General features: G+C 44.7%; 1 protein-coding gene across 1 annotated transcript in view; it reads left to right on the top strand.

Moving 5' to 3' along the window:
• DLG3 (discs large MAGUK scaffold protein 3) overlaps positions 1-15,335 on the top strand; it is a 74,571-nt gene that overhangs the window by 36,791 nt on the left and 22,445 nt on the right. The window contains 1 exon segment of the mRNA XM_006146135.2: positions 11,317-11,431. Coding sequence (XP_006146197.1) covers positions 11,317-11,431 — 115 coding nt within the window.

Below are 15,335 nucleotides of genomic sequence, written 5' to 3'. Positions count from 1 at the left end.
AGCTACATAGCCATTACGCTAACTGCTGGTTCCCAGTTGCTGTTTAATTCTTATAGATACATGGACAGTGAGCTGCGCTTAAAGTAAAATTCTTTAGTTGCTGTTTAATTATTTATTTTTTTATTTTTGGAGAGGTTTTCGCTATAGGGCGCATGCGTTCGCCAGACAGAGAGAGACATAGAGACAGAAAGCGAGAAATCACCCCCCAGAGGGGATGGCGAATGTGAACTAAATCAAGACAAGGGGTAGTAGAAGCAGAGATAAAATAGTCAAGAAAAAAATTAAGAGACAAAATCAACAGTAAGGCAATGACTTTTTTTTTTTAACTTTTATCTACATTTTATGCTGACTTTATTCCCATTCCATAAGTTTTTGTTTCTTTAGTTTCTTCTAGGAGATCTTTTTCTTCTGTGCAACTTCCTCTTTCAGTTTAGGAACAATTTGCTTCTTTTCAGTGAGGATCATCTCAATGTGTCAGGGGGAGCTCATGGATGATTAATCCATCCATGAGCTCTGTATGTACGACAGCGTGTCTTTGGTGCCTTGTTCACCTGAATATGCTCAATGACCAGAGAATCTACATCTAACCCTTTAAGTTCAGCATTACTCTCTGCATTTTTAAGCATGTGGAGCAAAAATTCAGCACTCTTTTTGGGCCACCGACCTTGTGTCCAGCCCCACTGTTTAGCCTGGGCACATCCACCAACTCCACCATTGAAATGATGGAATGGCACACACTGCTTCTGTAAAGTGACATCCTTCAGATACTTGGTGGCTTTTTGGATATGCATACCCTTGATGGGCTGAGCAGTTTCACAAGTGTTCTTAAAGTGAACACGAAGCTTTGAACCTCTTGACTTGCATGACTTTGCAGGGTTCTCTGGGTCAAGTGAATAGCAAACCATTTTCAAAGATCACCTCAGGCCACTAATGAGAAGAGCAAGGCAATGACATTGAAAGAAAAGACTGAAAAAGCAACTAGGAAGAAATGTCTAAAAACTTGAGGAAACACTAGTTGTGCATAGGGGAAATGGGAGTGTCAGTTACAGAAATGAGAAGTTTGGCCACAAGGGAAGAAAGACGTGACTTTTGAGTAGGAGGAGAGGTAGAGTGGTCAAGGCTGGAGGTAGAAAGAGGTGTAGAGTTGTCATATAGGTGGGAACCTATATGAGTTAAGAAACAGCAACAGGACTAGAGGGAGAGAAAGGCTTAAGGACTGAGGCCTAACCTGCAGAACCTGCAACTCCACCCACTAGGAGGACCACCTTTTCTATTATTATGCAGAGTGAACATTTTAGCTCCTTTTTCTCTTTGTCTATTCCAGATAAAATCTTGGCTTTATTTTTACATAACCAAAAGGCTCATTAAAGTGTTGTTTTTCTATAAACAAAAGATCAATCTGTCCTGAAGATAAATTCTGCCTCCATTTCTTTAGAAACAAAAACTGCTGGAAGCTTTAGAATAGCAGTTTATCCTCACCAGTTAGGGAGGCTTCAGACTGTTGAGATTCAATTTGGTAGTGCCAATCAAAATTTAGAAAAATACATAATGGGCTTTTCCAAATACATCATGACTTTTTTAACAACCCAATAATTTGATCCTGCAGTTTCACTTCTAGGAATCTGTGCTATAGTAATGCTCACATGGAGATGCAATATTTCGTTGATTGTAATATTAATAATTGTAAACAATTTAAATGTGTATCAATCAGAATATGACTGAATAACTGCATAATATGCAATACTATGCAACTATGAAGAAGAATGAGGTCAGTTTCTGTGTACTGACATGGTTGAGCTTACATGACATATCAGAGAATTAAAAAGTACATGTATATGAATTTATGTATGAGTTGTGAGTGCCTATATGTAAGTAAGATACATATGGAAGTAATTCTGCAAGGATACATACTAAAAATACTAACAGCGATTTACTTCTGGGTAGTGGGATGTCAAAACAATACAGAAATGTCTAAAGACAAAAGTTAAAGATTTTTAAAAATTATGTGTTACTTTTGTCATTTAAAAAAGTGTGCACTCATCATTTTTCCTTGCAGGCATATTGGCTTCTTGAGTGCTTTCTTTTCCCATGAGATCTGCAGTTGGTTTGTCAAATTTTATTTTTGAGAGCTTTCCAATCCTCTTGCTCTGTCTTCCTTTTGATATACACTGTAGGATCCTTGCCTTGTCTTTTCTCTGAACTAACAAAACTCAATTCTGTGAATCAAGACTAGCAGTTTCAAACATTATTGAGCATCAGGATCACCTTGGTGCTCATTAAAATGCACATTCCTTGGCCCCACTCAGTAAGTTCTAATTCATTATGCCTGGGGTGGGAATTTTTGCTATAGGGAGCATGTGCTTGTCAGAGAGGCAGAGAGACAGAAAGCAAAATATCTCTCCTCAGGGAGGATGGCCATGCCACAGTCCTTTCTCTTCCATTCTCCTCTCAGGATTTTGGGCACACACGCATACACACCTGGCGTGAGTTTTAAGTTGCTAGGTCCAGGATTCAAACCCACGGTTGACTATATGGGAGCCCAGCAATGTAATCATTACACCATCTGTTGGTCCTGAAAATCTTGGTGTTTTAGAGGCACTTTAGATGGTCAGTGAGAAATCCTGTTTCACTACTGATTCTGATTGCTCCCCCTCCCACTTGTGTCCTCTCTCTGTAATTAGCAACTGGCAAGAGGGAATGAGGGAGCAGAGGATGACTCAACTGTGGATATCTTTATGGGTCACAAATGATTAGTTCATTTGAATTGGGAAAAAAAATAGAATAAAGCACAGCTTGAGATTTTACTAATAAGTGTTGCTTCTTTATTTATTTATTGTAGAGGTTTTTACCACAGGGTGCATGCACTTGATGGAGAGAGAGATAGAGACAGGGAAAGTGAAAGTGAGAAATCACATGGGGGGCGAGTGGCCATGCCACAATCCCTTCTCTTCCATTCTCCTCCTGGGATCTTGGGCACACATGCACACGTGCCCAGCCTGAGTTTCAAGCCACTAGGGCTGGGATGTGAACCATCATCAGCCTTATGGGAATCCAGTGATGTAACCACTATGCCATCTGCTGACCCCTAGTGTTGTTTCTTTAATGTAGCCTATTTGAAGTGTGCCCTCTGGATTAGAGGTTGGTCAGGTGGGCTTCCTAGGCAGTGACTTTGGCCTAGGAGATGCCCTGATGGCTGAGTTAGTTATGAGTGCAAGGGAAGTTGTGAAGTCTTAGAATTCAGGGGGCAGCCGATGGTGTGCTGGTTAAGGCACTGGGTTCTCACATGGCTGATCATGGTTCAAACCCAGACCCAGTGGTCTGTAACTCACACAGGGTGGGTTTGCATGTTTGCTCAGGATCCTGGGAGGAGAATAGAGGAGAAGGGATTACAGTGTGGCCATCCCCCCATGGGGGTAATTTCTCACTTTACCCCTCACTGTGTCTGTCCTACCTGCTCCCACTAGCTTGCTCCCTAAGGCAAAAACCTCCACAAAAAAGGATAAGTAAAATTAAATAAGTAATTATTTAAAAAAGAGAATTAAGATGCTCAAGTGAAGCTTTTGTCTTGGGAAAAATGGTACTTGCTGTCTTAAGTCTACTATTAACAGTTTTTTGTTAGAATGTTTTTTTTCTCTTTGTTGTGTACAAAGTCTGTTAACCAGATGCCCATCGTGGGTTATTAACATCTCAAAAGAGTGTTTAAAAACCATAAACCTGGTGGTTAAAGGTGCTACATTTCCACATGGCTGACTGCAGTTCTTGTCCTAGACCTGGCCATTTGCTTTCTACCTTTCCCTTTCTCTCTCTGGTCAAATTAAAAAATAGCAACAAATGTAATTAAATAAGTAAATCATTCTCTCTTTTTTTTTGGAGAGGTTTTTGCTATAGGGCGCATGTGTTCACCAGAAAGACAGAGAGACAGAAAGTGAGAAATCACCCCCCAGGGGGGATGACCACGCCGCAGTCGCTTCTCTTCCATTCTCCTCTCGGGATCTTGGGCATGCATGCACATGCACCCGGCATGAGTTTAAGTCACCAGGTTTGGGACTCGAACTGTGGTCGACTACATAGGAGTCCATTGACATAGCCATTATGCCAACTGCTGGTCAAATAATTCTTTAAAAGAAAACAAAAAACATAAACCCCAATTGTTTCCAACAATTAATCTTGGAAACTATAAGGAATGGTCCCACCATGCAAGAAAATAGGAATGTATAGAGCCTTTATTGGGAGCGTTCCCCAGTGAGGTTTGCTGATCTGACAGAGCAAGAGAGAGGGGGCCAGAGAAATGGCGCCCTAGGGCAGGGTTTAGCAATTGTTATAAGGGCATAGGGATGGGGAGTGTCTTAGAAGTAGAAACAGTCCATGTATGGTAAGGGTTTAGGGGAAGAACAGACTACTTTGTCATGTAAGGTCTGGTGTCGTGTGTAGAATAGAGCCCCGTGTGCAGAATAGAGCACAGGGTACAGAGTAGAGCACTGTGTGCTACATCCAGGTTAGATCTGGGTGTAGCACAATCTGATAACAGACTAGATCTGGGTTGCATTAGCTGACTGCAGTGCGGGGTCCAGCCCCCACATCCAAGCTGCCCAGGCCTCTGGACTAACATCCCGACTGTTTTGGTGTTATAGGTTGCCCTTTGATCATTAACTGCCTGCTGAGTTGGGGCAAAGAGGGGAAGTCGGGGGCCAGGGGCTCAGTGAGAATTTCTGTGTAGGGATGGAGGAGCATTTGGTTGACAGTCACCCGGGAAACTTTTTGGATTTGGCTTTGGAGGAACTTGAGGAAACAGGGTGTAATCATGAAGAGAAGGCAGATGAGAATTAATGGTCCTAAAATAGGGGCAATCCAGGTGATGAGGGTAGATTACCACCAGTCTGGGAAAAGAAAAGTGGGCTGTTGCTGCTGGTGCCATAGTTCCTCACTTAGATGGCTGAGAACATCCATGTTTTGTTCAACCAGCCCTGTCTCATTGATGTAGTAGCAGCATTTTCCCCTGAGGAACAGATAGGTGTCCCCCTTTTCTGCCGTCAGTAGATCTAGGGCATGTCAGTTTTGAAAAACTAAGGAATTGGGGTCGGGAGGGAAACTTGGTGGGATCTGTTAGGCGAATAAGAATTGGAGTGTGGTGGGAGGCCACAACCGGTTTAGAAGTGTCCTAGACAACAGGGTTAACTTTTTTAGGGGGAAGAAGAAAGGAGGGAGGGCTAGAAAGATCAGAGTCAATGGATGAGCAGATAAGAGGGAGGAGAAAATGAGTGGCAGGGGCTGCAGCCAGAAGTTGGAGGATCTCTCCCAATTGGTGAAGGATGTCTCTGCCCAGTAGAGGGACTAGGCATGACAGCATAACTAGGAAGGAATGAGAGAAAGGTCATCCATCTATATGGCAGGCTAGGCTGCCTGTCCTAAGTGGGCAGGAGGGTATGCCATCTATTCCCGTGACTGAGATCTGAGAAGGAAAAAGTGGCCCCGAATGGGAGGGCAGGACAGAGTAGGTAGCCCCCATGTCCACAACAAAGGAGACGGACTTACCTGCTACCTGTAGTGTTACCCTGGGGATGGCAAGGGTGATGGGGGTCTTGGAGTCCAGCCCTCTTCAGTCGGCAGCTAATCCCAACAGTTTCCAAGAGTGGACCACCTGGTTGACTTGTCTCTCGTGTGGAGGCACCGGATATGAGTCAGCCATTGGGCAGTCACTTCCTCAATGACCAGGCTGTTTACACTTGGGGCATGGCTTGGTGGGCAGTCGGGGCAAGGACATTGTCGAGCCCAGTGGCCTGTGTTCCCACACTTGAAGCATAGTCCTGGGGAATAGACTTAGATGAGGAAGCCCCATTCTTGTGACCCTGTGGGGCCACCGGCCCCAGGGCTGCTACCAGGGCCTGGGTTTGGAGTGTCACCTTGTGGTGAAGGTAGGCTTGGTGTTCAGCCTCAGCCTCTTCCTCCTGGGCATTGTAAACTTTAAATGCCATTTTTATCAGATTACAAGACAGGAGTCTGAGGACCATCCTCTGCCCGTTAAGTTTCTTACTGATATCAGGCACTGACTGAGTAATAAAGTGAGACGCCAAAACCGTGGCCCCAGCCGGTGAAGTGGTATCTAATCTTGTATAAAGGGTTAAGGCCTCTGTAAGGCAATTGAGGAACACAGCTGGGTTTTATCTGCTGTACATTTCAGCCAGGAGACATTGGATCATGTAGTCTCCGTTTTTTGGGCCAGAGTCTCCTACCTGATAGTCCCATTGAGGGTCAGTAGTAGGAATAGCCACTTGTCCAACTGGTAAAGTCACGTCGTCCAGGTGGACTTGGTTGGCATGTTCTTGGGCTGCAACCTGGACTCGCCCTCTCTCATCCACAGAAAGGGTGGAGGACAGGATTACATAGAGGTCATGCCAAGCAAGATTATAAGCCTGAGTAACATGGTGGAACTCTTTGATAAAAGCCACATGGTTAGCAGAGAAAGAACTGAGTCCTTTTTCTATTTGAGATAGATCTTGGAGAGAGAAGGGAACGTGAACCCTGACAATACCCTCCATTCCCACCATTTCCCAGAGAGGACAGAGAAGGTGAGAACTGGGGGAAGGGGTGAGAGAAGGGTGAGAGTGTGAGCAGGTATGTGAACTAACTGGAGAAGGGTGAGGAGGGGATGGGAGTGAAGGACATGGAGCAGGAGGTGGTAAAGGTGGGGGACTCGGTGTGGGGCTCTGGGAAGGAGGGGAGGTAAGAGTTTCGGGTGGTTCATCTATAGGAGAGAGATCGGCCTCTAAGAGAGGTTTGGTCTTAGACTGTGGGATTCTGGTTTCGAGAAGGACTTGGGCGGTAGTACAGGAAAGGCAGAGGGAGGGGCAGGAATACAGATCCCAAAAGGCTTGGACATATGGAACCTCCAACCATTTGCCTACCCTTTGGCATTAGTTCTCCAAATCAGTCAGCGTATTGTAATCAAGTCCCCTCACGGAACCAGCAGTTAGTGTAATGGCTATGTAGTTGGACTCCCATGTAGTCAACCGCGGTTTGAGTCCCTGACCCGGTGGCCTAAACTCACGCCGCGTATGTGTGCATGAGTGCCCAAGATCCCAAAAGGAAAAAGGAAAAGGGATTGCGGTGTGGCCACCCCCCCTGGGGGGTATTTCTCGCTTTCTGTCTCTCTGTCTCTCTCTGTCTTTCTCACAAGTGCACATGCCCTATAGCAAAAACCTCTCTAAAAAAAAAGTCCCCTCAGGAAGCCATTTGGACTCGTTGTCCAAAGCGTATTGTGGCCAGGCCACAGTGGAATAGAATATCAGCCGCGTGTGGTGGAGATCCTGAGCAAGTCCTGATTTGGTGAAGTTACAGAGCAGACAGACCAGGGACGTCTTTAACTCAGTTATGGACTTGGTATTACCCATTGTGTCCAGGAGTTAAGTGAGCGGAAAAGGGAGAGGTGTCCCAATTCTCTTTTTGCGCTCATGGAGCAGAACAGGAGATGGGCAGTAGAGGATTGAGACTTCCTGACAGTCACCTGAGCTCCAGGAGTTGGAGGGGATCCTGACGCGGCCACGTTTTCGGACAGGGAATCCAGAGGTTTGAGTCCTGGAAACCATGGGCAGGTGGACATACCTTCAGAAGGCCAGGGTAGGTGGTTAATTGGCGGTTGGCGGGTCGGTTCCTGGTTCAGGGGAGGAGAGGCCCTCATGGGGACTGCAGGACACAAAACTGGGTTGCGGTGCCAAATGTAAGGAATGGGCCAACCACATGAGAAAATAGAAATGTAGAGCCTTTATTGGGAGCGCTCCTGGGTGAGCTTAGCTGATCCGACAGAAGGGGAGGGGGGCGGGAGGGGGGCACAGAGAAGTCGTGCCCTAGGGCAGGGTTTAGCGGATTTTTTTATAAGGGTATAGGAAGAGGGAGTGTCTTAGAGGTAGAAGTCCATGTATGGTAAAGGTTTAGGGGAAGAGCAGACTATTGTGTCATGTAAGGTCTGGTGTCGTGTGCAGAGTGGAGCGCCGTGTGCAGAGTGGAGCGCCGTGTGCAGAGTGGAGCACTGTGCACAGAGTAGAGCCCTGTGTGCTGCATCTGGGTAAGATCCGGGTGCAGTGCAGGTCTGATGACAGACTAGATCCGAGTTGCATTAGCTGACTGTGGTGTGGTGTCCAACCCCCATATCCAAGCTGCCCAGGCCTCTGGCCTAACAGAAAAAAAAAGTAAATGGGAATACTTCTTTCTTTTCTTGTAGAGAAGTTTTTGCTATAGGGCTCATGCACTCAATGGAGAGCCAGAGAGAGAGAGACAGAAAACGAGAAATCATCCCCTAGAGGGGATGGCCATGCTGCAATCCTTCCTCCTCCATTCTTCTCATGGGATTTTGGGCACACATACACACGGCATGAGTTTTAAACTGCTGGGCCCGGGACTCAAACTGTGGTCAACTATGTGGGAGTCCAGCAATGTAACCATTTTGCCATCTGCTGATCAATGGGAATACTTAACTACCTTTCCAAGCCCTCAGTGAAGCTGGCAGTCATAAATTGAATAAACCATTTGGTTTATTAGTTGGAAAACAGAATGGTTGACTTAGACTCAGCTTTCTAATTTGCTCATCATTTACCCAACAATCATTTATTTAGAGGCTACTCTGTGCCTAGTGGACATGGATGACTACACATAGAAGTCAGAGATTGATGAGCAGCCAGAACTTTTAAGGGGATCTGAATGGAGAAAAAATGAAACATTATTTAATAAACTTGAAATCTTAGGAGCACATATAGAAACAAAAAGTGGATTCCTTAAAGCAATTGCTATCTTCTCTTTCTGTAGTCTATTTTAAATGGGCCCTCTGGCCCAGAATTATCAACCTTGGATTAGGAACTTTGAGGAAATGGTGGTTTGGTGTTTTTTTTTTTTTTTTTTTTTTTTTTTTTTGAGAGATTCTTTAAGAAACATAGTTGTTAAGCAACTGCCCTGACCTGCTAAGTTGGAGTTCAGTGAGCAAGTCAGTTCCAAACAAGGGAATATATAAACAAGTTTTGAGAGGGGAAAAAATGGCTTAAGGATAAATTCGGTGTTCCCCCCTCTTTAATGTATATATCTGTTTTTCACTTATCCTAGTTTGTTGTTACTGTTGTTTTTTGGTCTAGGTTCAATGTTCATTAATATATGTCTGTTTTTCACTAATCCTTCCTAGAAAGGGCTGCCTGGTCAGAAATCTTTGTCTCACATAGTTCTTTCTCCCTTTAGTCAATGAGCTCAAGGAGGGACAGAAAGGAGCTAGCTAGAAACTATCCCTAACCAGAGTAGAGGTAGGGCACTCTCTCCAGGTGGACTGCTGTGTTCTCAGTCAGCCCAGGGCTTCCATGACAGTCACCACCTTTTACCTTTAGTTTGGGACACCTCATTGATATTGATGTGTTGCCTTGAACCCAGAATGGGCACATCATCCAGCTGTTGTTTTCCTTTCCCCCTCCCAACATTTAATGGGTGAGTCAGTGACTTACTGCTTCCTCTAGGATTTTAGGGACATAGTAGGTAATGAGGACAAATCACCATAACACCAGTGCATGATGAATGAAAGAGCACTTGAATTTAACCAGTTGATGTCATTGATAATACAGTGAACAAAAGGGAACTTTGTTGAGAAGAGCCTACTTTTGTGACTTAGAACTTCATTCCCTTTAGGCTTTTTTTACCATTTCCCTTTATACCCAGTTGAAGGTCAGGTTGCTTTGCTGAAAGAAAGGGGAGTGCCAGGTGTTGGAGCAGGTGTTTTGTTTTCTCCTATAGAGTCATACAGACTAGGTGGGGATGCTTCTCACCAGCCCTCTATAATACCTGAAAATGCTTTCGTGGAAGCTTTACCCCTGAAGTGTGTTTGTATTTTCTTTTTTTTTTTTTGAGAGTTTTTTTGTTTGTTTGTTTGTTTTGCTATAGGGCGCATGTGCTCGCCAGAGAGACAGAGAGACACTGCAGTCCCTTCTTCTCCATTCTCCTCTAGGGATCTTGGGCATGCTCGCACATACGCCCGGTGTGAGTTTAAGCCACTGGGTCCAGGACTCGAACCGTGGTCAACTACATGGGAGAGTTCAGCGACATAGCCATTACGCTAACTGCTGGTTCCTGTGTTTGTATACTTTTAAAGCAGTTCTCCAACCTTCACCCTCCTAATATAAATGTTGATTTCCTTTAAAGTTAGTTTGTCATAATGAAGTATGCCTGTTTTCTCCCATTTTCACAGCCCGTGTTAGAGATATGCCCCATTTTATGCAGCAATTATACCTGAAAAATGTTGTGAAATTGTGTGTGTGTTTTGAGTTTGTGTGCATGCCCAAAATCCAGAGAGGGGAATGGGGAAGGGATTGTGGTGTGGCCATCTCCCAATGGGCTATCCCCCTGGGAGGTGATTTCTCACTTTCCCTCTCTCTGTCCCTCCCCAGTGAGTGTACACACCCTATGGCAAATCTCTCCTCCTACAAAAAAAAAAAAAGTTTTATAATAATTGCATGGTTCAAGTTACTTTTCCTATATTAGTTTTTCTTAAATTGGGCATAAGCCTTTAGTTACATTTCCAGGCTGATAAGACTATTTCAGACTGTTGTGATGGTCTCAGTGAGTTCTAAGGCTCGGCATGGATTTATGCGTTTACTGCCTAGATGATTTTGGAGGTGAAAGATGTCAACAGACTTGCAGGTTTTGGAGAATTTCATGTTTAATTGTTACCAAGGCCAAAGAGGCTATTTGTTAAAAGCGAAATAACTCAGGAGAACTTCAGTCTTCCTTCACAGTGTTATGAGGTTTGTTTTTACCTTAATACAGGGTTCCAACACTACCCCCACCCCACAAAAAAGAAAAAAAAAAGAATCCAGAAAATTGTCTTCCTTATCTAACAATGACATAATGGCCTCAGGCCCTTTCCAGCCCCTCCACCCTGCATCTCAGGGCCATCTGTTCTCTGCAGTCCGCTTTTTGGAAAAGTCTCCTTTCCCATCTGTTCTCCTTGGGCCTTTTAGTGCCTGCTCTAAAGATTTATTAAAAACTACTCTGGAACCTCTTTCCAGTTGTTCTTTTTTTAAGGATCAGTGAGATTTTGAAGCAGATAAAGCTTTTTCTATTTGATATACCGAAATGCTACTCCTTTCTCAGGTGCATTAGTCTGGGGGTGGAGGGAAATCTCTTTCTGTGCTTGGAGGAGGGGGCTCTGTTTATCAAAGCAAAGATTGACTGGTCTGACTTGGGAAGCTTTGAAGCCAAGTGCCCTCCTTGTTTTCTGGCTGCTGCAACTGGGGTTCAGAGGAAATCTTTGGGTTTATTCTTTCCCTTTCCTTTCTCTTGTCTCCCTGATAGAGTACAGTCGCTTTGAGTCGAAGATACATGATTTGCGAGAACAAATGATGAACAGCAGCATGAGTTCTGGGTCTGGATCCCTCCGAACAAGTGAGAAGAGGTCTCTGTATGTCAGGTAAGTCCACCCTTCTATGCAGTAGGTCTGATGTTGGACAGTGGGAGCTCTGTGCCAGCCTACCACTTGTTGTTTGACTAGTGGGGTAGGGAGTGTGTACTCCCAGTACTAAAGTAACACTTCTTACTGTATGTTCAGGTTGTGTATTTTATGGTCAGTATCTGCTCCCCTTTGTGAACTGGCTTCTTCCTTTTTGCTCATGAATGACTCAGTATGGGAAAATTTCAGTTTGCCCTAAGTGTAAGACTGTTGGGTGATTGTTGCTAGTCAACATTCAGATAGCACTTGAATGTTCAAAGTACTTTGCTTGCAATCTGTGCTTTTAGGGGGAAACTTGGCACCCCCACATCCCCTTCCACATTTGCATAGTATCTGTGTTTGAGCATATCAACCATCAGAGTGTTCTGGTATAAGGTCTGTTTTAAGAGAGCAGAGAACTGACAGGTTGCTGCATTCTGGAGATTTTATTGTGTTTCCTTCCCCAGCCCTCACCACCCGCTGTACCGGTCTGTTGTATCTATGAATCATGGGACAGGGCAGTGTATGTTCCCTAGGAAGGGCAGGTAAAGGGAACAGATAATATAGCATCAAGTATATTGCTGCTGAAAGCTATTCCGAGAGAGTGTTCAAAGTTGAGCTTCTAATCCTTGAGGCGGTCTTTGTCAGGTCAAAGTACAGACCTTCTGGGGAATTGGACTGCTGAATGAACACCATGGCAAACCTCTAGAGATAGTTTCCTTCTTCCTGCCCTGGCTTCTTGGCAAAACTCCAACTCCCTGATACAAGTATGTTGTATCTCTCCAAGGTTAAAATGCTTAGAGAAAGAGGTGGTGGGATTATTCCCCAGGGCCAGTAGTGACAGTGTGGGCTTAATGCTGAGGTTGTGTCAGACTCTTTGTGGTTGAACTTTTTCTAGCAGCCTCTGCTGGGGGCAGGGAGACTACATTTGCTAGTTGCCTGGCAACATGACAACTGTTCTGTCCTTGGGGTGTGAGATGATTAGGCTAGCTAACCTTGTCAATGCTAATTGCAGTTCTCCTGGTGCTTGCTTTTCTTTTTCCCCAGTTGGTAGTACCTGACCCTGTTGCAGGTAATGAAGCTGAGGGAACCCACCTCTGAGCTTGAATCCCACTAGAACTCTCAAGTTCTTTCTTTTTAGATTTTTGCCATAAGGCCTGTGTATTTGCCGGAGACAGAGAGAGTAAAAGTGAGAAATCACTCTGTAGGGGGGTTGGCCATGCTGCAATCCTTTCTCCATTCTCTTCTTGGGATTTTGAGCATGCACATGTGCCTAGCATGCTTTTCAAACTGCTGGGTCTAGGGCTTGACCAGTGTTGGCCATGTGGGAATCCCCTTCATGTTCTCTCTAAAGTGAACCCTCAACTCCACTCTTTGTGTGAGAGTATATTGAGAGAATTTGCCATGCTCACTTTGCACTGTGAAGGAAGGAGAATGCTAGGAAGGCTGGACTTGTCAATGACTTTGTACTCTCTCAGAAAGGAAAGTCCTGTTTTCTATCACCAGAGCTCTTGCTCTGGTCTACAGCCTAGTCGCTAAGGCTTTGATGGGGGGAGTCAGAAATGTGCTATCACCCCCTGAAAACAGCTAATACTTATGTGACTTGGTCAGGATTGTTCCGTTCCCGTGCTTCCAGCCCCCGCAGATGTGGCACTCCAGTGTGCGTGGGAAGCTGCTCTTTAGGCAAGACAGTTTCTTCAGAGAGCTTTATTTTTAGATTTCCCCTCTCCGCCTATCCTGTGCTAGAGTTCTTCCTGCTTAGGCAGGGGGAGTGGGGCATTGGCTCCTGATCTGGACGCCCTTCTCTGGCCCTGGGAAGGGATACACTCAGTTTAGCTCTGGGGAGCAGGGTGGAGATTATGATTCTGTTTCTAGTGAATTGGTTTATATAATCTGCTCTTAACCTTGTCTGATTAACATCTGCATCCTCTGAAAAAAGTAGATATGGTTTAGAAAGTAACCATTTGTGGTCACTATACTTGATCAGGGGAAATAATATTTTATGGCTAAAGCTGTGAGCTGAGGTCCTTTGCTGAGCCAGCTCCTGTATTAGAATTTGGTTTGCTCTCTTCCTTTTATTTCTGTTTTTGTCTTATCACTTTATATTTGGTTCCTTTTCTTTAGAATGTGAACATATATAAGTCTTCAATTCTTTTGGAGTTTTTTTTTTTTTTTTTTTTGCCCTTGGGAGTGTGTGCTTGTCAGATAGAGAGACAGAGACAGTTAAGAGGGAGAATGAGAAATCATCTTCTTTGGGGGATGGCCATGTCTCAATCCCTTGTCTTCCATTCTCCTCCTGAGAGGAGAATTGAAGCCCATGGGTCTGGAACTCAAACTACTACACCATCTGCTGGCAATTTATTCCATTTTTTTAAGAGTTTTTTTTTTCCTTAGGGCGCACGCACTCGTTGGGGAGTGAGAGAGAAAGAGACAGAGACAGTGAGAGGAAAAGTGAGAAATAATCCCCCAGGGGGGATGGCCATGCTTTAATCCCTTCTCTTTCATTATCCTCCAGGGATCCTAGGCACACATGCACATCTGTCCAATGTGAGTTTCAAGCCATTGGGTCCAGATTCAAACCACGGTTGGTCATGTCAGAGTCCAACGACATAACTGCTATGCCATCTGCTGGCCCAGTTCTTCAATTAAAAAAAAAAAAAGGCCTATGATACCAATAGTCCCTTAAACTATTGTCTTGTTGCTCTTCTTTTGCTCATTGTTATTTACCAAATTATGTACCAGGAAACACTAGTTCCTCAAGATGTTAATAAATATTGTGTGAAAATTTGGTGGTTCAGTAAGTTTGGCAAACAAAAGCTAAACAGAAGAAAAGAGGATTTCTTACTGTAATTAATCTCTAGTAGGGCCTGCACTAGGCAGTGCTTCCCTAAAGGATGTGAGCATGTGAACATGGAAACCTTATTTAGAGAAACCTATGCTTTTTTTTTTTTTTAAAGAAAGATTTTTGCTATAGGCATATACATTTTCCAGAGAGACAGAGCTACAGAAAGCTAGAAATCACACCACAATGGTGATGGCAGTGCTGCAGTCCCTTCTTCTCTATTCTCCTTGGAATTTTGGGCACACACGCACACGTGCACAACTGGCATGAGTTTTAAGCTGCTGGGTCCAGGATTTGAACTGCAGTCAGTTGTGTGGGAGTCCAGCGACATAATGATTATGGAGTTTACTGGTCCCAAGAAACCCATATTAAGAACAGCCGGGGGTGGGGAGGGCAGACCAGCAGTTAGCATAATGGCTATGTCGCTGGACTCCCGTGTAGTTGACCAGGTTCAAGTCCCGGACCCGGTGGCTTAAACTCACGCCGGGCGTGTGTGCATGTGTGCCCAAGATCCCTAGAGGAGAATGGAGGAGAAGGGATTGTGATGTGGCCATTCCCCCTGGGGGGTGGTTTCTTGCTTTCTGTCTCTCTGTCTCTCTCTGTCTTTCTGGCGAGTGCACGTGCCCTATAGTAAAAACGTCTCCAATAAAAAGAGAAAGGAACAGCGGGGGCGGGGGGAGGGACGGGGGCAGCAGGTGACATGGTTAAGGGCACTGGACTCCCACATGGCTGACCATGGTTCGAGTCCCAGACCCAATGGCTTGCACTGGGCACATGTGCATGCATGCCAAAGATCTCAAGAGGAGAATGGAAAAGGAATTGTGCCGTGGCCATACCCACTGAGTGGTGATTTCTTGCTTTCTGTCTCTCTGTCTCTCTCATGGCTTGCTTTCTCACTTTCCCTCTGTGTCTCTCTCTCTCTAGTTAAATTAAAAATAAAGAAAGAAAGAGAGAAAGAAAGGAATTACAAAAAATAAATAAATAAACAAACAGGCTATGGGAGCAGCAGATGGCATAATGGTTACATTGCTGGACTTCCCGCAG

Source organism: Tupaia chinensis, unplaced genomic scaffold (genome assembly GCF_000334495.1).
Source record: "Tupaia chinensis unplaced genomic scaffold, TupChi_1.0 Scaffold000165_2, whole genome shotgun sequence".
Taxonomy (NCBI): domain Eukaryota; kingdom Metazoa; phylum Chordata; class Mammalia; order Scandentia; family Tupaiidae; genus Tupaia; species Tupaia belangeri.
Note: the sequence above shows the minus strand (reverse complement) of the source record. Positions and strands in the feature narration are given on the sequence as shown.